The sequence below is a fragment of the Anabrus simplex genome, chromosome 5 (assembly GCF_040414725.1).
Source record: "Anabrus simplex isolate iqAnaSimp1 chromosome 5, ASM4041472v1, whole genome shotgun sequence".
NCBI lineage: Eukaryota > Metazoa > Arthropoda > Insecta > Orthoptera > Tettigoniidae > Anabrus > Anabrus simplex.
This window is the reverse complement of record NC_090269.1, coordinates 117,294,276-117,318,342: the sequence shown is the minus strand read 5'-3', so window position 1 is coordinate 117,318,342 and position 24,067 is coordinate 117,294,276. Positions and strand designations below refer to the sequence as shown.

The 24,067-nt window shown below is 38.9% G+C and overlaps 1 protein-coding gene across 1 annotated transcript in view; it reads right to left on the bottom strand.

Annotated features, from left to right (window-relative positions):
- Nucleotides 1-24,067, bottom strand: part of Dscam4 (Down syndrome cell adhesion molecule 4) — a 779,777-nt gene that overhangs the window by 152,870 nt on the left and 602,840 nt on the right. The window contains exons 8-12 of the mRNA XM_068227782.1: nt 12,309-12,581; nt 9,949-10,093; nt 5,278-5,429; nt 4,259-4,369; nt 3,996-4,157 (exon numbers count right to left, since the gene is read on the bottom strand). Of these exons, the coding sequence (XP_068083883.1) occupies nt 3,996-4,157; nt 4,259-4,369; nt 5,278-5,429; nt 9,949-10,093; nt 12,309-12,581 (843 nt within the window). The remainder of the gene's footprint in view (nt 1-3,995; nt 4,158-4,258; nt 4,370-5,277; nt 5,430-9,948; nt 10,094-12,308; nt 12,582-24,067) is intronic.

Genomic DNA, 24,067 nt, shown 5'->3' with positions numbered 1-24,067 from the left:
GAAAGAAGTACACGGGATAAATATGGGAACGAGAGATAAGCAAATCCATATTAAGTGTCTTGCCTTTGCTGATGACCTAGCAATAATCACCCGCACTCCCGAGGAAGCCAGAACCGCTCTTGAGAATCTGCATGAGATTGCTATTAAGACTGGCCTCCAAATATCATATGAGAAAACACAATACATGGACTCCAAGAACACCAGTGTGGAATCACTTGGGACCAAATATGGCAATATCACACGAGTTACACATTTCAAGTACTTAGGTGAAATTATCGGAAGCACTGGTAATGACAGGAACCCGTGCCGAAAAATTACGTAAAGCCTACACAGTCACCTGAAATATCTACAATAAGAAATCCCTTTCCATCCAAGCCAAGCTGCGTCACTACCATACAGTAGTTCTTCCTGAAGCACTCTACGCGATTGAAACATCAACACTGACCATCAATATCAATGGCATCGAGAAAATGGAATGGCAAATACTTAGGAAAATATTTGGACCAAAGTTCCAAGATGGAATATGGATGCGAAAAAGCTCGGAAGAACTCTACTCGCTGACCGAACAATCGCCCAGAAAAGACGTATGCAATTCTACGGACATCTAGCACGAATGGACGACTCGCGACTGACCAAGAAAATCTTCCTCATTATCAGCGGAACCCGACAAAATAAAGTACGGTGGCTTGCTGACACCCAAAAAGATCTCGTAGAAGTCGGCGTTGACCCACTGACAACTACACGGGCTACATTTAGACACAAAATTAACGTGCACAGCTTTGCAGCCAGACAATGTACAAGAAACTTGAAACTCCAGGAGGCATGGACTCAAGAAAGACGACAGACTCACAATGCGAGGATGAAGAAGTTTTGGGAGGATAAGAGAAACAAGAAGAAGAATGCTAACTAATGGTTCTACGTGCTCCTTAGAGGGCCTAACGCATGTATATATATATATATATAAAGAATCACGTATATTTTTGTTTTTGGAAAATCCAGTTAATGGAAGGGTGAAAAGGAGGTGAATTTTTAAAATGAGTGCATCTATATCTCAGAACTTTTAAAGTTTACAGATGTAAAAATTGGTATTTAGAATATTCATTAAAAATAAAGAAATACATATTTTTTTGTTTTCGGAAAATCCCAATAGGAGGGGTGAAAAGGGGTGAAAAATAGGTTGAATGCCTTTAATGAGGATACTTATATCTCAGAAACTGAAGATATTACAGACCTGAAAATTGGTATTTGGGATCTACTTTAAAAATAAAGAAACATGTATTTTTTGTTTTTTGAATATCCAGTTAATGGAGGGGTGAAAAGGGGGGTGAATTTTTAAAATGAGTATCTTTATCTCAGAACTTTTAAAGTTTATAGATGTAAAAATTTGTATTTAGAATGTCCTTGAAAAATAAAGAAACACAAATTTTTTTGTTTTCGAAAAATCCCAAGTGGGGTGAATTTTTAAAATGAGTGTGTCTACATCTTAAAACTTTAAAAGTTTACAGATGTAAAAACAGGTATTTAGAATCTCCTTTAAAAATAAAGGAACACGTATTTTTTTGTTTTCTCTAAATCCCAATAGGAAGGGTGTAAAAGGATGAATAATGGGTTGAATGCCTTTAATAAGGTTACAGATATCTCAGAAACTGAAGATATTACAGAACTGAAAATTTGTATATGGGATCTCCTTTAAAAATAAAAAAAACACGTATTTTTTTGTTTTTAGAAAATCCAATTAATGGCGGTTAAGCAGGAGTGACAAATTGGGGTGAATTATTTGAAAGACTATATCTATAGAATATCTGAGAATCGTAAAATGTTATAGACATAAAAAGTGGGTATTTGGAATCTCCTGTAAATATAAAGAAACATAGGTGATTTGTTTTTGAAAACTCCAGTTAGGGGGAAGTAAAAAGGGGTGAAATTTCAAAATGAGAATTTCTACAGTAGGCCTATATCTAAAAAAAACAAAAAAACATAAGTTACAGAAGTGAAAAATGGTATTTTTATCTCTATTAAAAATAAAGAGACGTATATTTTTAGTTTTCGGAAATACCACTTGGGTGGAGGGGTGGGTAAAAGTGACTGAAAATGGTGTTGAATTATTTTAATTAGGCTACTGATATCTCAAAATTGAAGATGTTTCAGACGTGAAATTTGATATTTAGAATCTGCTTTAAAAGTAAAAACAGATGTATTCTCAGATGCGGGGCAGGTTTCTCTCCGGATACTCCGGTTTTCCTTGTCATCATTCATTCCAGCAACACTGTCCAATATTTCATTTCATTTGTCATTCATCGATCATTGCCCCAGAGGAGTACTTCGGCAGCCGGCATAATCCCTAATGTCGCCGCTAGATGGGGTTTTATTCATTCCATTCCTGACCCTGTCGAATGACTGGAAACAATGACAACGGGAGCAGATGTAATTTACCGCCAAGTAGCGGTCTTGCATCTTACTGTGGGGTCCAGAATATCTAATAAATAATAATAATAATAATAATAATAATAATAATAATAATAATAATAATAATAATAATAATAATAATAATATTAATAATAATGTTCTGGACCGTCGTCAAATGTGCGGACCGCACTGGACACGGGTCCTGGACGGGTAATGACTAAGAATTCAGTCCGGCCGCGGGTTCAGTATAGCCAAGGCACCCAAGACGACACCACGCCGGATCTCCTGAAGGATTTGATCCATATTAAAAATGCTTATAGGAAAAGATGACAAAGATTTAGGGACCCAACTGACCGGGTGGAATACCTGGACCTAGCCCGGGAAGTATGAAATCGATTGCTGGAAAGAAAGATTGAAAAATGGGAGGAAACTTGCCGTAATCTATTAGAAAACGAGTCAGATCGCGAATTTTGGCGGATTCTCTCAGAAAACAAGTCACATCACGAATATCGGTGGATTTTATATAAAACAATAAGTATTCAATTATAAATTTCAGAATAATACCGTAGTGAAGCACGGGTATCTTGCTAGTCTCTCTCTCTCTCTCTCTCTCTCGCTCTCTCTCTTAAATTCCTAATCATAGCTGCTGTGTTTTTAATCAGCAACAGCTTGGAAGTAGATCCTATCTGTGAAGTGTGGCTGAAAGGAGGTTGACTAAGCTTAAAATTAAAGTTGTTAGCCAATAGAAATGGTATTTGCAATGATTTTGAGAGTTTGGAATGGAGTGAACCTAACATCAAGTGACAGCACTGGAAAGAGAAGTGGGTTACTCTAGGGCCAACATAGAGGTGGTTAGCCATGGTTTATTCCCTTCAACTCCAGGCAAATGGTTGTCTACTCCAGATCACAGCATATGCCCAAATCATTGAAATGGCCATGTCACATTTTTTCTCAACTGGCGCAATGCAGATGTCAGGTTAATCCTAACATATAAGCCACAGCCACTTCTCTGCCCAATACTGGCTTGAATTCATTATATTAAGGCAGAACTAACACCTACTAGGCATATAGGCTGTTGACCATAATGTCCCAAATTACTCTCCCACCACCACCACCACCAACAACAAGACAATCCTTATCTATGTATATTAAAAAATAATAATTATTGTGATATGGTACTACAGGTACAAGCTCCATTCCATCCTCTTCCCAGGAGGCTCAAACAATAAAAACTATTTGTAATAACCAAGGTGCATGGCTTCCACTCACTCTTGCCAGCCAACTCCTGTCAGTTTTCCAGTGTAACCTCTCCTGGTCAACTCTTTTTGATTTTCAGCTTCAGTTGTACCGTATTAGATTTGAGAGGTTTAATGACTATTTCATTTTCTTCTGTTTCAGTGGACTGTCCCTTTATTGCAAATATATTCATTTCCAAGGGAATGTTGTTGGTTTGGACTTTAGACAACGACAACTACAGAAGATTTCAACCCTACTGAATGATGATGATGACAACCACTGTCTCTAGAATTCTCTTGTCTATATGTACAAAGTTGATCAATTGGAAAGTGAACATGTCCAATATTTCTCACCTAAAACTTGTACTTCAACATCTCTTCTTGCTGTATGTTTCTGCCTATTTTGAGCCTGACAAGTATAAGTTCCAGCATCAGCTTCCCTTTGAGCATGTTCAATGAGAAGCGTGCCATTGGGGTACACACGCTGCCTGCGATTCATGGGAAGAACCATTCCATCTGAAATAGAATACCTAAGTATGAAAATGAAACTTTTCTTATGAAGATAACAAAGAATAACACTTTTCATTGATCACACTCATAAACTGAGATTGATTTACCTCTTTCCCAAATTATAGATTCAATGGGATATCCAGCAACAGGGCACTTGATGACTAGATCACTGCCAGCAACTGCTGTTATTTTTGGCATTATTCGAATATAAGGCAGTCCTGAAATGGCAGGAACAATGAACATGTAAATTAAAGAGCTCACATAAACACAAATAAAATTGGACTCTAATTATAAAATGTAAGTTTGAACAAACTGAACAGAACGTTGAGACTAGAGGACTTATATATCTAAATATTGGTTACTAGGCATAGTGTAAAGTGTAAATGTTCTTATAAAAAAAATTCAGGCTAATTATCTAAAACATAGTACATAAAAGGATTGCTGGGTTATAGAATGTCAACACCAGATACAGCAAAACCTGCCTAAACTGGAACCTCCCATATGCCAGAAACTGGAAACATGTAAAAACAGAAAATACATTTTAGAATGGAAGAATTTCTTGTGTTAAATAATACTTAAAACAGAAGACTACCCAACATGGAAATGGAACTATTTACTGATACCATTTGTGTAAATAACCTGATGAAAACAAAACCATTAAAACGTAACTGCTACTAAAGAGTACCGAATCATTTTTAATTTTGTAACGGAGATAGCAAACAAGCACACTGGGCGTACTTGTACTTATGGGAACAAGTACTGGTAGCCCCTCAGTTACTGCCTTCTTCAAGGACCCTGGAAGATTCCATAGTATTTTTGGTAGAGTATTTTCTCTCTTGTGCTACAGAAGATTATGAAAGGTTTCCACCTCTAGAGGACTGTAAATACTGCTACTGGTAGTGTACCGTTAATCCTTCCATCCCTGGAGATGGCAGTAATGAAGAGGTAAGGAAGAAAACTTGCTAATGATGTGACAATTTCTTGTTATGAGGAAATGACTAATTAGCAGAGGGAAAAAGTAAGGCAAATTGAACATAATTGAATTAGCGAGATAAAAATTTGTCATAAATAATAATTTGTCTTTCGATTTTTCACCTATTTTCTCTATTTACATGAAAGTATTTACCATAGACATTTATTCTTGCGCTGTGGGAAACTTGAGACACAGAGTTCTTGGCAGTACAAGTATATTCTCCTCCATCTTCTTCATTTAGTGAGGAAATATTCACATGGCTGATAACGTCATCATGGATTGTGACATACTGCCCCACTAAAAATCTGAAAATAACAAGAGATAATTGGGTCTTGCTTCTCTGATTGGACTACATTTTACTTGAAGAGTTTGCCTTCTCGTGCAATATTATTATTATTATTATTATTATTATTATTATTATTATTATTATTATTATTATTATTAATCAATAAATTAACAACAACAACAACAACAACAACAACAACAACAATAATAATAATAATAATAATAATAATAATAATAATAATAATAATAATAATAATAACAATAATAATAATAATAACTCCTGGCCTAGGGTGAGTGGCTTGGACAGTTCAGGTACTGGATTTTTGAGCCCAAGTTGGCATATTTGATCCTGGTTCAGTCTGGTGTTATTTGAAAGTGCTCAAATACATCAGCCTCATGTTGGTAGATTTATCAGCACATAATATAACTACTTTGGGGCAAGATTCCAACACTTTGGCATCTCCATAAACCATAAAAGTAGTTAGTGGGATGTAAAAGCAATTACATTCGACTCTCGATTAACCGGGATAATGTAGGTTAAGGCTTCCTGGATAAGTAAAATAGCGGTTAACCCACAAAAAGTTAAAAATAGAACAGGCGTACTGAAATTACAGTTAAAATTATAATAAATGATCCTATTGTGTTGTTTCTATTAACTTACCCAATATGTTGCAGTAAAAATAGCACTTAGTACAATTAATAAACTGCGAAGTAAACAGCACAGGCAAAGAAAAATATTCAGACTACCTAACTTAACTGTTTCTAAAAATAATCGGTCATGGTTTTCTGCTTTTGTACCAAGAAACACTTTTTCTTTATTTTGCTTCTCAAGTTTCTCAAAACAAGTTTTTAGGTGATGTGAGCATCATCCTGGTAATATTATCCCAACCCTTTGTAATTCTGTATTACTGTAACTCCTATCACTTGTGCATTTTTAGTGTTTTTGTTATCGCAGTTAAGCCGTAACGTGGTTGATCCGATTACAGTAAATCGAGAGTTGAGTGTATTAATACAATGTTATTAATATCTTTCTGGCCTTTTTCTCCAGCTACCTTTGTTGCTCAGTTATCATACCCCCATAAGCATAATAAATTATGTTCTTCTAGACTCTTTTCCCATTCCCTTCCTGACCCTATGTGGATGGATGTATTCACTATTGTGTGTTTCTGTTGTGGTTGGTGGTATAGTGTATTGTATGTTGATGAAGAAAAGTCCTCAAGCCAGAGGAATTAACCATATAAGGTAAAAATCCTCAACCCAACTGGGAATTGAATCTGGGGCTCTCTGAACTGAGGGCCAGTATGCTGACCATTCAGCCAAGTAGCGGAATAATAATAATAATAATAATAATAATAATAATAATAATAATAATAATAATAATAATAATAATAATAATAATAATAATTCAGTATGATAAAGTTGCAACAATCCTGCTACAGTGCATTGACATCAAAGTACAGCCCTGTGGTATAGGGCGTTGCATACTGGCACGTGCCTCTTACCCAGATTCTTGGTTCTTCCAAAAAAATTTATCGTGGACTGTCAGCTAGAATATAATTCATTCAGCTTCATGAAATGAACTGAGAAGCTGTCTGATACAAGCAGCAGTGGATCTGGTCAAGAAAGCTGAGCAATACTGGTATGGCTGAAGATGTAGTCGTGTTAAACATGCGACCCTGTGCTATGAGTTATCTCATAGTATAGCAATTGACTAGGAAGGCCAAGGCTTTTATTAGGGCTGCATGTATCTTAGGTAAGGTTTAGTGAAAAACATGTTTTTTAAGCTACACCAGGATTATAAATCATTAGTTGTAAATTTACCAAATAATTTTATCATCTTCAGAGAAGTAGATTTTTAGTCCAAACACCTAACACGCTGGCAACCTCTCTACCTTACCTGTGAAGTGGAATGATGTACTTTAAAGGAGAAAGCCTCAAATAATGGAATGAAAGGAAATTAAATAAATTGTACCATAGTTACTAGAAGTTCAAAGTGCTATAAGATAGAAAATACTTGAATTAGACTTGTATTCCTAGACCTATATGAAGCTGTTGCTCTGAATAATACATATGGAAAACAAACAGAAAATTGATTTTACTTGACATATGCTACTCTTTGGCATGAAAGAAATATCCCTCCTTTCATGAACAATGCTTTAAACCCCATCTAGTCAGTAGTGTAGTGTAGTGTAGTGGCAGCTCGTGGCTCTGAAAATTAGGTGAAGAGCTAGTGGAAAAAAATAAATTTACATGCGCTTGTCTTGAGCTCACCTATTCCAACATTGCTTTTATTGCAAAAAAGAAAAAAAGGCCAACAAAACAATTTCTGCAAAGTTAGAGAGGAGCAGAACCATGGGAATTCCTTAAACCACAACCATTTGGAATTAAGACTGCAGTATTTATCTTGAAAGTTTCACTTTTTTGTACTGCATATTTGTAGAGTTTCAGTACAAAACGAACGAACGAACGAACGAACGAACGAACGAACGAACGAACGAACGAACGAACGAACGAACGAACGAACGAACGAACGAACGAACGAACGAACGAACGAACGAACGAACGAACGAACGAACGAACGAACGAACGAACGAACGAACGAACGAACGAACGAACGAACGAACGAACGAACGAACGAACGAACGAACGAACGAACGAACGAACGAACGAACGAACGAACGAACGAACGAACGAACGAACGAACGAACGAACGAACGAACGAACGAACGAACGAACGAACGAACGAACGAACGAACGAACGAACGAACGAACGAACGAACGAACGAACGAACGAACGAACGAACGAACGAACGAACGAACGAACGAACGAACGAACGAACGAACGAACGAACGAACGAACGAACGAACGAACGAACGAACGAACGAACGAACGAACGAACGAACGAACGAACGAACGAACGAACGAACGAACGAACGAACGAACGAACGAACGAACGAACGAACGAACGAACGAACGAACGAACGAACGAACGAACGAACGAACGAACGAACGAACGAACGAACGAACGAACGAACGAACGAACGAACGAACGAACGAACGAACGAACGAACGAACGAACGAACGAACGAACGAACGAACGAACGAACGAACGAACGAACGAACGAACGAACGAACGAACGAACGAACGAACGAACGAACGAACGAACGAACGAACGAACGAACGAACGAACGAACGAACGAACGAACGAACGAACGAACGAACGAACGAACGAACGAACGAACGAACGAACGAACGAACGAACGAACGAACGAACGAACGAACGAACGAACGAACGAACGAACGAACGAACGAACGAACGAACGAACGAACGAACGAACGAACGAACGAACGAACGAACGAACGAACGAACGAACGAACGAACGAACGAACGAACGAACGAACGAACGAACGAACGAACGAACGAACGAACGAACGAACGAACGAACGAACGAACGAACGAACGAACGAACGAACGAACGAACGAACGAACGAACGAACGAACGAACGAACGAACGAACGAACGAACGAACGAACGAACGAACGAACGAACGAACGAACGAACGAACGAACGAACGAACGAACGAACGAACGAACGAACGAACGAACGAACGAACGAACGAACGAACGAACGAACGAACGAACGAACGAACGAACGAACGAACGATAGGGGGGCAAGGGGGGCGATTTCTCCCCTCCCTGAATTCTAAAACGGTTGATGTTCAATTGTTTTATATCATACCAGATTATTTCATAAACTGAACTTACTGACAGACATCTAGCATTTGTTATAACTGGAAATTTCTGTAAACAATTTAATGTTGCTGACATTAGGCCTATATTGGTTTTTATATTCAAGAAAATTGTTAATGTGCCCATCCTGGAAAAGATCCTGCGGGCGGCCATGGTGACATCGTCCCTAGAGGTTGAGCACCATGAGAGGAAGACTACTTCACTTCTCTGGTTGCAGTGGTCAAAATCACACAGTGCTCATTGCCAGAACAGTAAGAGTCAGGCGCTATCCAAAAATACATTTCTATTAAAACAAACATACTTGATAAGGAAATAAATTTTTAAAATGTTCTACTTCTGGCAAAAATAATTGGTGAAGTGGTGAAGTGCCACATCACCTACTACCCCTTGATAGCTGCCCCTGGTAGAGAGATTTGTCTGCTTTTAAATAAATCTGCAGCATTCACCTTCAGTAAGAGCAGATCATCCTGCTGCACAGATAAAGCGGAAATGTAGTCATCACATCAGGAGTTTGGACTGAAAATTTACTTCTCTGCAACCCGAATTACCAAGTTATATGTATCTGAAGCATTCTGTTCATAACGTAGGGATCATTGTACATTTAAATAAGGTATTGCGACTTCTTGTGTTGTTGGAGACAGAGAATTTTTTTTTTTAAAGAATATAAGCAAAAATAAAATGTTAATAGAAAACAAACAGTTATTAAAATACTGAGGCAAGTTACAAGTATGGCATTAGGCGTCAGGTAATTTTTAAGAAAATTTTCTGTCTCGTGTCAGTTTCCTACCTGGAATTATCAGGTACAGGGAAGCCATCTAGTGTCCATACAAACTGAGGAGGAGGGTTACCAGTAGCTACACATTTGAGAGAAACAGCTGGACCTGGCTGAAGAGTTTGTTCTGTGAACCAATACAGCAACTCAGGACTGGCATCTGCGAAGTCAAGAGAGCAAAACACTCAAATAGAGCAGGCACTCTTAGAGAAAAATTTATGCTACTAGAAAAATCGGAAATGGTCATGCATAACCTATATTAATTCAGTAATAAGTCACAGAGTTTATAGATAGGTTGGATGAAAGGATCAAATATAGTAAGTTAATTAACTAAAAAGTATAAACTTCCTGTAACCATAACATTACTTCCAACATTAACTCTTGTAACACTTTCAGTACAACAGTTTATTAGTATTGAAAGTGTTTTGAGAGACTACAGCTTAATAATAAGAAAGATTAGCAGATTGGAAATTTCAATTATTCTGAGCTTTACCATGGTGCACTACATAACGAGGCTTATAGTTGTGTCTCAACAGCGCACTAACCTCCAGCATCTTGGAAAGGTATGGCATTCTGTCAAGCCCACTGTTACACTGAGGCAAAACACTGGTAATTTCATGATTGAAAAAAGAGTAGAGAGTTTGAAATATTTTAACATTGCAATCAATGAAATTAAATCATGGTTTCCTTCTGGGAACTTAATTTGTGATGCAATATTCATTAAACTTATTTTGTATTATGCTAGTGACTGACAGTATCAAGAGGTTTTATAAGTGTATGCAGAATAGGAAGTTCACTCTCATTCAGGCATGTCTTGTCTGATATCAAAACAAAATATCAAAAAAGACATCTGTACATCAAATGTCTGTGGAAACTCATATTGCTGTTGGTAACAGTAAACCATTTCAAAGGACTTGTTAGCTATGAAATTAATGGTGACAGAACTAGTTTATGTAGTAAATTTTGAATACTGATTCTGTACTACTGTATTTGTAATGGCATGATAGGTTAAGATTTTAATTTTTAATCTGCAATAGTTATTGAGTTAGCTTCAGATAGTAGATACAGTTTACCTGAGTTACTTTCTTATCGCCTGTTCTGACCCTCACACCTTGTGTAGGGTTGCTATATGTGATTACAGTCATGTGCGGCTTTCAGGACCTCTAAAAGTTGTGGATGTTATTAAAATTGAAAATAAATACAAGACATTATAAAAAATCACCACACATTCATGTACATGTCTGTACATGTCTGTTGAATGTGTCCATTTTGTAAACGAGTCCATTGTCAAGCTATTGTATTACTTATAACATCTTAAAACTGATTGCATCATTGTTTGTGATTTAGGTGTTATTTAAATTTGAATTTGATTGAAAACTACTCTTTCTACTGTGACACGTAAAAGTAAGGGTGGTGTGGTGGTTTGGTTTTATAGGAAAGTTTTAACTTTGGTAATAAATAGCTCCTGAATGGAACTGCAAGTTCAGTGATACACTAAAAAATTAATTTCCATACTTAAAAAGCTATAAAGCATAACAACAATACAACAATGAAACCATTATGCATTTTAAGTATAATTCAGTGTTCCGCGTGGCTCATGATATGACGGATTGTCAGGTGGTATTGAAGACCATTTGAAGTCTTAAGAACATAAGCTCTTCAATCTGCTTTGACTTCCGAAAATCTTTCAGACCTTTTATATCCATTAAACCTAGTGGCAACTATTATTATTATTCATTAAAGAATGAAGATATCTTTTCCTTCCAAACCACCAAACACAATCATAGTTTCAATGCAATGACTTTTAAGTCAGAAATTTTATGAGAACTGTTCGGTGAAGGGAAATTCTTGGAATCTTAAAATTACCTATGGGAATAAGTTACGAATCTGTTTCATTTACACACATCATTCACATTATATTTCTTAAGAATATTGTTTGAATGTCCCATATTTTGACTATTTTAATAAAGCATCCCTAATGTTGTGAGATGTGTGGCAATCATGGATACCATGGATACCATCTAAGACTTGCAGTGCTTCTGGTTACTTGTGTAAGACTCCTTCATTCTTAATAAATTCTCATTATTTTCTGATTAGAACTGCATGAGGCATGCAAGATTAAAGGTGTCATTAATTTTCTTTCACATTTTTATTTGTTCAGTCACCTGATATCCTTTTTTATAGATATTTTACAATGAATACAATGGATAATTAGCCCAACATGAAGAATTTTGATGAAGTTGTAACAATGCTACCAACTGATAACTCACTTTAAAGACTCATATTAGCCATAAATCTCTTGGTAGATAATGAGACTTCTTAAACTATTTGAACAGGAGAAATGGGTCATTAGTCTGTTCTACTAAGATACACACCACCAAGCTGAAGTTCCGCAGTAGCTTGTGCCATCTCCCACTCATTACTGACAAAGCATTGGTACATGCCGTGGTCCTCTTTTTGAATTGGGCGGATGGAAAGTTTTTCGGGTGTCGATGTCACTTCGATCCTGGAGCCTCGAACGAGAGGCTTACCATTGTGGAACCATGAAACACGCAGCACAGGATATCCTCCTGGAATACACTGGAACACTGCCTCCTTGCCCACATCCACCACTTGCGATTGTGGCTGGACATGAACTGACAGGGATGCTGAAATCAAACCATATATCTAATGAATAAATTGTGCTGATGTTCAATTACAATATGAAAACTATTTTAATCTGATTTTAGCCTGTACTATACTGAGGTATATGAACATACTGTCTAACAAAGAATGTCACACACCTCAAGGATATCAATGTATTATTATGGGGCATTACTAGAATACAAGTTACAAAGGAAACTGGAGAACTCAAAGCAATGAAACCTGTCATATCTCCACCTAATGAAGGACAAATTTCTCTTCAACATGATATACAGCAGTGAAAGATTGAGTAAACTCTGAAAGTGGACTGTGTATCTCTAAAAACACCCTCTAACATTTTTTTTCAGCCGGGTGGCACCACACATTTTATAATGCACCCAGCCAATGCAACAAAGCAAATAGGCCTGACACTAAGAGTAAGTCGGCCTCCCATATAATGTACACCTGCATTGCCCATGATGTTGACCCAGCGCTCCTGGAAGAAGACATCCTCAAGGAACTCCATCCGACCAGCGCCTTTTGTGCCGTCAGACTCTACGAAGGTGGTGCACCCACAAGGAATATACTCTTATATTACTCATCGCTGGAGGACTATTTCAACATTCTGGATAATGGTGTATATATTCGAAGACAGCTGCATCAAATAGGAGAGACCCCAGCAAAATTACTCGACCAGCTAATGAAGGCACATGCTGCCGCCATTGCCACTGCCACTGCCACCCCCACTATATGCACATCACATCAACAGCAGTCGCCCTCTCCTTACACCTCCCAGACCACCACCACGACAACCACCACCACTACTACCACCTCCACTCGTTCTACCTTCAACACTCCCACTACCACCACAGTTACAACCCACCCCTCTCCCCTCATGGCATATCGCCCCGCACCCTCCTCCACCCAGGGCCAGCAGGAAGAAGCAACAACGCCGCCAAATGAAAAAACTGTCATCCAAGCAGACAATACACGACCACCAACACCAGAGAATGCATGACCGCCAATTCCACCACCACAGCCCAACCAGAGCAACATATACAGCTGTGTTGCCTGCGGCATGGAACCCAACATACTAAGCAGCAATCTTCCAAGAGCTCCAACAAGCAGGACTCCTGGTGAAGAGAGCCATTAGGATCCGCAATGATGATGCACCAATGTACTTAGTACACCTGCACCTACCTACGCCTGAAGACGTCCAGTGCCTCATCGCCCAAGGTGTATATCTTAATGGCCGTCACCACGGGAGAGAACCATCCCATTCCCCTCCCCAAACTCCCAACCTACCTAAATCACCCCGCCACTGAACACGCCTCCAGCCTGCATCCCCTCTTCAACCTCCTAATCCACATTTTCGCTTTCCACCATCTCCACCTAGCAACTATCCACCACCCCCACCTAAAAACCTCCCGCCACCCCCACCTACAATCTTCCCACTACCCCCTCCTCCACCTAACCTCTTAAGTCTCCTACTCACCTCCCTAGTAAACTCCTCAACCCTGTATCACATACTAGCACTCCACCTACTCCCTCAACCTCACGAAACCAGTCACTTCATCACACCACCATATGCAATCTGGTTTTAAAATTGCACATGTATCTTTGCAAATATCCATAAATCTTCGTATATATATATATATATATATATATATATATGCATGTATCTATGTCAATAAAGCACTGAGGAACAGCACTTCCCTTAGCCAAGAGGCCAATCCTCCAACACACCTCCACTTAACACATCACAGTTTTTCCCTCTTCTAACTCCATCAATTCCCCAAACCTGCCAAATCTCCTGGCCAGAGAGACTCTCTCCGCAATAGGGTTGGTGTCAGGAAAGGCATCCGGCTGCAAAACAGGGCCAAATCGACATGTGCAACAGAGTTCGCATCTGTGACCCCACAAGTATGGGAAAAGCAGTAGAAGCAGAATAAAAGAAGAAGAAGATAGTGCTAAATCAATAAACTACTGCATAACTGAAGGCTGATGATGCAAACCACAACTACAAAGCTTGTGCGGTTTCCACTGTTTAGGTTCTGCATTATGTTTACACTTCTAGAATTTAATAGTAAGAATGCATTTGAGACCAAAGCATTAATCTTTAATAATTTAATAACCAAATCTATTTTTACTGAAGCATTCTTCAATGTACTTTTGAAATTCACACTTTTATTTTTCAATAAATTAGGACAAGAGAGAAATTTGTTTCTTTTTAAAGTTCACATTCCTTTCACTGAAGGAGTAAGGTGGGCCTCATAGAGGGTGACGTCTTCTCTCAGGCCAGAAAATGAGTGGTGATTTGCGGTGCAGTGAGCGACAAAGGACTAGGTATAGGCCGTGGCCTATAATAGGAAATGTCCCGGCATTTGCCTGGGGGTGAGAATGGGAAACCACAAAAAAAAAACATTCTCAGGACAGCCGACTTGAACCCATTCGTCTCCCAAAGGTAGAGTTGCACCATAGCAATCTGCTCTGTGTCATTTCCTTGAGGTACAAATAACCGAAAGAATAATGGTCTTTCGTTACTCATCTGCCGGCATGTGTGACGCGAACAATGGGTAGTAAACAGTTCCGTCTATGTGTACAGGGTATCAGGGTATGTAGCAGATGAGCTAACCGAGACTTATCTCAGCCAGTATAAAAAACATGCAGTATTTGACTGAAATAGGATAAAATATTGCATGATCATTGAAGAATATCTTTAATTTTCGATCACATGGCACTTGCAGTTATGTTTGAAAGGGATGTCCTCAAGTGTAACGTTTCCAACATAGGAAGTTACATCAATGTTAAAGTAAAGGTTGAACATTTTTAGAACAGGACTGCATCGTGGCTGAAGCCTCAAGTTTTGACGTAGACTGCAAACCACATGTTAGGTACCTACTGTCAAAATTAAGTATAGAGTCAGTGGGGTTTGTCATTTTAGTCTAAACAAATTTATTAATCTTTAAGACAAAGTCGAAGTAGGTACAATGGTTCTGAGGATAACATAGGGGAGAGAGAGGGGCGGGGGAGGGGCAAGATGGGGACACTAAGGAAAAAGTACCGTACTTGACTTAATTATCCATATTGATAATATATTCTTCCCTAACACTAGGAATGTTGTCAATATCTGTCTATAAAAGTACGTGAAAACACACACACACACACACACTTGGAAAAATGTCGATGTAGGTATTATCTTCCCTCACACCTGGGGGAAAAGATTGGGTACCGGTACTGCTATTTACGCATGTCACACATCTGTACGACGCGACGTCTTCATCCTCCATCCACATGCGCTTTGAATACACCCTTGGCATTTTATACATATCACCAACAAAAGCAATGTCAGTACGTCTTTTGGACGATAAAATGTCTAATTTACACAATGGATAGGTACTGGTAGTTGATCCCCTATCCTTCTCTTTTACTCAGTTCAACATTGGAAGTAGCTTTTAAATATGAAACATAGGCACTTAGGCTAGTACTAAAATAGACGTAAAGTTACACTTTAAGCCGGCAACATGGGAAAGTTTTCCACCTTACAGTACCCCATGTGTAAAGGCGCGTCCAGACTTGTAACAGAACATCGTAACGTAACCGCGTCGCGCTCCTGTCTGGACGGTACTGCGTAACCTCGTCGCGCAACCTTAGCCCGCAACATGAACGATACGGAACGAGGTTCGCTGCGTTCCACTGCTTGTCGGTTTTCCCGCGTCACATCAAAGAGCAGCGCGCGCGGAAGTTACAGCAAGCTTGGACGTACACAGGACCTCGGCGCGTAACACACATTCGCCTCTGTCTACTTGATCAGTAAAAATGTTGTGGACCGAGCAAAACACACTGCATTTTATTGAAATGTACAGAGCTAAGGAAATGTTGTGGCTAACTAGCCATCGCAGGCATTTCAACAAAATTTTAAGGAATGACCACTTTCCCCATCCACTCCATTCTCCGGTTCACTCTACCTATTCCTAATATCCCCACCATGCTGCACAACATAATGTTCATCAGCTGCCGAACCCATCACATTTTCAAGGTTACACCCTGTCAACACCCACTCCTTCAGCTTCCTTATCCTCACCGAATATTACTACTACACCCAATTCTCCTCACTCCAACTCCAATCTGTCCACTGAGTCAAATACAGTAAGCAATTCCCACGATGTGGATATGGATTTTCAGGACTTGATTAGACTTACAAAGTAGTGTTTCTGTGTTGAATAAGCAATTAAAATAGATAATGTTTGATGTATGAAACATAGAATATCCCAGCAATTAATTCCTTACTTACGTTTATATTTTCTTTTAGTGCTTCAATCAGAGCTTATCACATTCCGGTATGATAACACTAATCGACTGTTTGGATATTTTGAAAAGATACTGCAGACTAGTGTTTGAATCACCGGTTGCTAGAAATCGTACTGTCACTGCCAGTCTCTCTTGCACCGAGATAGCCTCTCTGAATGTGGTATCCTTCTTAGCAACTTTAGGCCCTATCAAATTGATGAGGTGGGATCTCTCGCTGAGTCTGAGGGAAAAGCCAACACTGGAGGGTAAACGGATTAAGAAAGAAGGAAAGACATGTATTATTATTATTATTATTATTATTATTTATTATTATTATTATTATTATGGAATTTCTAATATGTTTTCATGTAATAAGATACGTATTTCCGTTTCATTGCTGTCATTTTTATTCAATTAATGTGAGTATAGCTATGCAGTATAACTTAACCTCTACAAATAATGTTATGGCAGTAAATACATTGCAAAAATTATGTTGAAGATAACTACATTAATATTTTGCCCATATAAATTGTGTTTTTTTTTTGGGCGTTTCTCTTCCTTTTAAGACTGTACCCCGCTGCTAGTCCAACAACTACAACAGCTGTTTGCCTTTCCTCTATGTTAAAACGAAATGTTATCAAACCTTGCCAAATCTTTTCAAATCTCATCAAACCTTCAGCAATGTTGAACAGTCTTTGACAAGATTTGGCAAATTTCTTGTGAAATGTTGAACTGACAGGAAAATGTAATGGTGTACAACACGCATAAGACAGTGGTATTTCCTACCCCAGAAGTTCAGGCGTTGTTATAGATTAAATTTATGAATTAAATTTTAGTCCGCACATTCCTCCACACCCTCCCCGAATTATTCAGATCACGAAATGAATGAATGTAATAGAAAGACATGGAGGGGGGGGGGGGGGGAAAGGAGAAGTCTGCAGAGAATTACGACTTTCTTTCAAAGACGAAATGTGTATTACGGTCAGTTCAGTCACTTCACCGTTGTAAAATCTTATATACTGTAATAATATTGTAAAACTAAAGTACAGAAAACCGTCGTCAGGCCTGAAAATCGCTGAGCAGGGTCGGCTACAGTCAATCACTTGTTTATTTTCACTTGATGAAAAACGTGTTTAATAATTGGTTTACTATGCTTTCACTACCCATATTACCGGGCGAGTTGGTCGTGCGGTTAGGGGCGTGCAGCTGTGAGCTTGCATCCGGAAGATAGTGAGTTCGGACCCCACTCTCGGCAGCCCTGAAGATAGTTTTCCGTGGTTTCCCATTTTCACACCAGACAAATGCTGGGTCTGTACCTTAATTAAGGCCACGGGCGCTTCCTCCCCACTCCTAGGCTTTTCCTATACCATCGTCGCCATAAGACCTATCTGTAAAAAAAATCTACCCATACTGAAACATTTAAACCTCCGACTTGATTGCCTAAGCAATAATACTCTTGCGCGGAACTCTAAAACACAAAGCGTTGGAAACGGAAACGACGCCTTGGTCAGGTTTAGCAAGTAAAATGTTTATAATGCCCACTAACTGTCTGAAACTTAATGTCAGCCAGCAAATTTGAACCACCATGTGAAGTTCTACGTGAATATAGCTGAGTTTGCCACCATCGCCTATGTTTCCGTTTAGTTGCATAATGCAAATAAATATAGGCTGCAGCAGCTAAGTCCATCTTTCAAAGCTGCACTGTCTCAACTGGCGGAACGCTGGTAGGTTACGCGTTACGACCTGCGGCGCGGGGTAGAAAAGTTTACCTCGCAACCGCGGTGCGTAACATTGCCCCGTTTAATCTTGGCGCGCGACGTGGTTACGTTACAGAGTTAGGCGCGCATGTCTGTACCCGCCTTTCAAGTACACTAACTGAGTGATTATTCGTTTGTTATTTTCTGAATCTCTTCCTAATCACGAAAATCAATCCCGTAAGATATTCTCCAGTGAGTGATATTCAAGTACCAACAAATTTGAAATTGTAATTTAGCTGTTGATATTTTCAATGCGACAGAAAATACGATCACAACGGAGAGAAATAGGAAAATGGCTATCGCACGCCCAGAAATTGTACAATCTGGTTGAAAGTGCAACCTTAAACTGCTCTCAAGACCGGATAGTTTTTTGGAAGGTAGCAGCACCATGTAGGCAAATACAAACACACCCCGTTCTTCTCACTCGATCCCGTCTTACCTCCTTCTTTCCATACGTATGGTAAGAATTTTAAGTAAGTATTTGTACCACTCAGAGTTGCGGCAGCTTCAATGGGCAGATAATCTAGATTGAAATCCATTTTCATGAAGCTTAGAGTGAGTAAGCTAAGTTCAGTTTGGCATGGTACTGATATCTCCAGCACTTGTGTATTGACTATCATGCTTTCACCAATCTTCTTCATAGTCACAGAATAGTCCATCACTTCTCTGCACAGCAACATTTCCAAATCAGAAGGGGAAAAGTTGGGATGAATGTAACTTATGCACAGCCCAAGAAGAATCAGAGTTTGCTTCGGTAATTTACTGTACGTTCACCAACTGTTGATTTAATCATCATGCATTTTGACTACCGGTAATCTTTCTGTGCAGACTGATATTGCGTGCATGTTTTTAAATGTTTATAAATGGCCATTTCACCGGATCTTCTGAGTTCCAAATCGTTTTCCTCACTTATGCTTCGCTGGAGCTCCACCGTAATTTGAGACGCTCCCGGTAAAACTTTTGATGTTCATGGTTAGTGATTTTGGACGTTCTGTATAAGTATGTCAAACCACTCTATCCTCTCGAATGCATTTTCCATCATTTTGAAGTCATTTGTCAATCTCGCAACAACTGAAGAAAAAAAAAAAGAAATGTTCTCAACTCTTCACACCACAGTTTTTTTTACCAGCACATTTAAATATTTGTATGTAACCTCTATTTCTTTTTGCTAGTTGCTTTACAACGCACCGACACAGATAAGTCTTATGGCGACGTTGGGGGATAGGAAAGGCCTAGGAGTTGGAAGGAAGTAGCCGTGGCCTTAATTAAGGTACAGCTCCAGCATTTGCCTGGTGTGAAAATGGGAAACCACGGAAAACCCTCTTCAGGGCTGCCGACAGTGGGATTCGAACCCACTATCCCCCGGATGCAAGCTCACAGCCGCTTGCCCCTGACTGTAACCTCTATTCAGTACGCAGGTATTTAAGATGTGTATATGAGAACTACTTACAATCAATGTTTCTTTCACTGAATATGAAACTGTACTTTCTTAAACGTAATTGAGAATCGCTCCTCAAGAGGCACAGTCATTCTCCATATTGCGTTTTTTGTATGTAATTGTTGGTCCATTCACCCTTAGAAACTCATCAAAAACAATTTTTAGTCATTTGATAATATTAAAATAATTCACGGGGATTCTCACGCCAGTCTTCATGTAGGCCTACCTTGCGGAATAGTCCTTTCAGTAATCTTTGGCTTGAAATCAGGCGAACCTAGCAACGCATTTTCCGTAGTCATTTACTTCTCACACGGATCAAAAGAATAATCACCCACGGGGTTTCAATGAAATCCATTGTGCAAATGCAAAGACTCTGCGATATAGCAGCATTACAAGAAATTCCTCTAACAGTGACTTTTCTCTCACAGCGATCAGAAATAGCAAGTGCGTGTCTATCCTAATTGTTAGCCGCGTGGCATGGTGATTTTATTACCGCAAAAGGGTGGTGCCATTGCATCACCCGAGGACGTCATACTAAAGTTAGACCCCAGCTGTTAGACAGATTGATCCCTCCGCTTTATAATGAGGTACTGGACATGCACGTGTTGTTTAGATTATAAAACTTTCATGTTTTAATAATAATAATAATAATAATAATAATAATAATAATAATAATAATAATAATAATAATAATAATAATAATAATAATAATAATAATAACTGTACCAGGGGTACACATTCCCCAGTTATTTAAACTGCGCACCTTCTCTACGGCCATCTATACCAACGGGCTCGAACTTTTAATCTCCCAAAAATTACTTCTTCAATGGTGAGATGGATCTGCCATTGATTTAATAATGCTACCTGCTGGAACGAACTAACTGACAGAGTAATATTCATTTTAGGAGTTGGTGAAATTTTTTTGAGGATTTTTTTTAATGTACAGAAGTTGTCAACACTTCAGCTGGTTCTCTTCTATAGTCATCTACCTATCAAATGCTTGTAAATAGGTTCTCTAGCCAATCAAACCCAGGGGTGTGTACGGGAATTCAGCCTATCCGCAAAGTGTAATTCAATTTAATCTGGAAGCTTCCCCTATGGAACTATAAAAGCAAGGCACTTTAGGGCCGTCTTGTCTGAATTGCTCCAGTGCTTGGGAGTGCAACTTGACGGAGGCCTAGGGAGGCAGGGGCGCGGCCTGCTTTAAATCCAGCGATGGCAGAATTTACCTAAACACGTGATAGCGCCTGCGGGTAGTTTGAGGAGAAGGTTTCAGCTGTTTTCTTTTAATGTCATTTTGTAATCTGGTGGTTTAAATGTAGGATTTTCAGTGAAGCCTGAGAACTCTAGTTCTATTCCCTACTGGGAAATATGTAATATAAGGAAACGAGAGTGGTGACCCTCTGCCGTTTCCCATTCAACCTTTCAATTGGATGACTAAAGTTTTAAACCTCTAAATTTTGGAAATCTTGTCTCGGCTTTAAATGTTCCTCCTTTAGCCACCCTTTTTAGTATAGGATTACCCTTTGTATCAATGGATCTTAAGCCTACTAAAGTTTCTATAAATTTCTATGAGGAGTGCTGGTGTTTCGCCTCCTTGCCTTTTGTTGATGGCCGGCTATGTGCAACCTTTTCTTTTTACTCTTAAGACCATCTAGTATGGGCAATTACGCACCTGTTTAATCTATACTATTCATAAGGTAACTGTTTCTTCCTTTTAATTCCCTTTGGGAACAGTGTCTAATATGATTGTTGAGCAATGGATAAGCCTACCATGGGGCAAATGTGTATGAACACATTAAAGTGAGGTCACCCGATAGATTGCCTAGTGTAGTTTTAGTATGTCAAAAGGAACTGATCGCCTCTTAGGGGTTAGATCCTTGTATTTTGAAACTCAGACTCCTGTGAAGTGTATTTGCTCAGAGTGAATCTTGTTCTCAGGTATCCTATTAGATTTTCTATCTCTCAATTTTAAGAAAGGAAACAAAATTTCCAAATTTCTTATGTTAAATGCTGCTCTAAGTAATCCCTTGTCCAGCCATTTAACCCAATCCCTTCCTATACTTCTGTGAACCACGGAAACTCCGTAACAATAATAATAATAAGTCAATAACGCAAGATGCAACACAGTGCATTCACGCAGAGATTTTGGGAGGGTAAGAAGGCGGAAACCATCAAGCTAACGAACAACAAGTTCAAACGCCCTCCTTGATTGGCATAACGAAGAGAATAATAATAATAATAATAATAATAATAATAATAATAATAATAATAATAATAATAATAATAATAATAATAATAATAATAATAATAATAATAATAATAATAATAATAATAATAATGCTATTGTTTTACGTGAACAGTGCACTATTTGCGATTTGTGTTAGTGACAACATCAGAGGAGAAAAGTTGCCTACACACGGCGTATCAAAGATAAGGTGGCAGCGGCTATAATAGTGATGAACAAAGCCTGGATTTTCATGCCGTAACAGGTTAGATTGCAAACTAAATTTGGTTAATTGGAAGTATCGGCCACCCGCTCGTCCCTAATGTAGCAAGAGTAACATAAATTATAGGAGTTCCGATGGGCCGTAACTTTAATGTTTATGCAAACCCCATAGCATAATCGTTATGAAGGTAGACTATACTTGCTGCTCGCTTCAGAAACTTTGCATTCTAACCTATTAATGCATAAAAATCCGGGCTCTAGTGATGAACGGTACCGTACTTCAATTGTAAGTAAACTAATTAGGAGCAAAAGATTCACAAAAAAAGATTCAAAAAACCTCTCAATTGACGTAGCAATGACGTTATTCTATGCCAAAATATCACCGATGGTCACATACGGGTTGAAACTGATATGGGAATGACTTTCTACACGAAATATACAGGACATCAAAAATGTGAAAGCAGTCTACATAAAAAAAAAAAGAAAAAAAGAAAAAAAAGAAAAGTTGCTGCGTCCCTCCAAATTCACTCCATCCAGACCGTGCTACAAACTCACAAGATAGCTTTCCTTTACGAAAAATTGCGCTACAAATTGGTGTTGCTGTCTACAACTTCCTTTAACCAGCTACAGACAGAGCTGCAGGAAAACAAGAAGAGAATATGGGAAAGTTTGTACGCCACAGACGCCAAGACCAATACAGATTGGGTGAAGGCTGACTATAAACTACGGACACATCGTAACTAGGCTTGCAGTTCACGGTTTTCACCATCGGCTGCATTCCAGCAAAGAGTTTCGTCTGCCGAATGCAGAATGTATCTCTATTTGTGAGAGATAGTATGTTGCGAACTGCGCCGAGAGACCACACCAAGGACATTTTGCATTTCATTTTAAGGACTTCCTTCAATTTCTTTTGCCGAGACCTTCACTTTCCGGAGGAGACCCTAGTAAGTTTCTGAACATTACTGTTCAATATCTGTGTCATTATGAGAAGAAACATGTACGGTATGTATTATCTATGTATTTTCACTTTATGGGCATTGGCTATAATACAAATTTATTACAAATTGCCCATAAGAAATGAGAAAATCCACAGTCGGTTTCCAGTCATTTGACCGGGTCAGGAATGGAATGAACGAAGCCCCCATCTAGCGTCGAGGATAGGAATTGTGTCGGCTGCCAAAGCCTGTAGCACTCCTCTGGGGCAATGATTAATGACTGACAGATGAAATGAAATGATATTGACGAGTGTTACTAGAATGAAACGCGACAGGAGAGAAAAGGAGTACATGGAAAAAAACCTTGTCCCACCTCCGCTTTTTCCAGCACAAATCTGACATGGAGTGACCGGGATTTGAACTCTGGAACTCAGTGGTGAGAGGCTGGCGCGCTGCCGCCTGAACCACGGAGGCTTCCCATAAAAATTTACATTATATCAAGTTTAACTGAATGTAAGGGTCCGATAACTATGATCCTGTTTCTTAAAAACAGCAATAATACACTTAAGAAAATGGAAATTGCAACACCATGAAGGCATTGGTCATCTGTGTTGATTGTCAAGATATGGAACGATGCCATGTA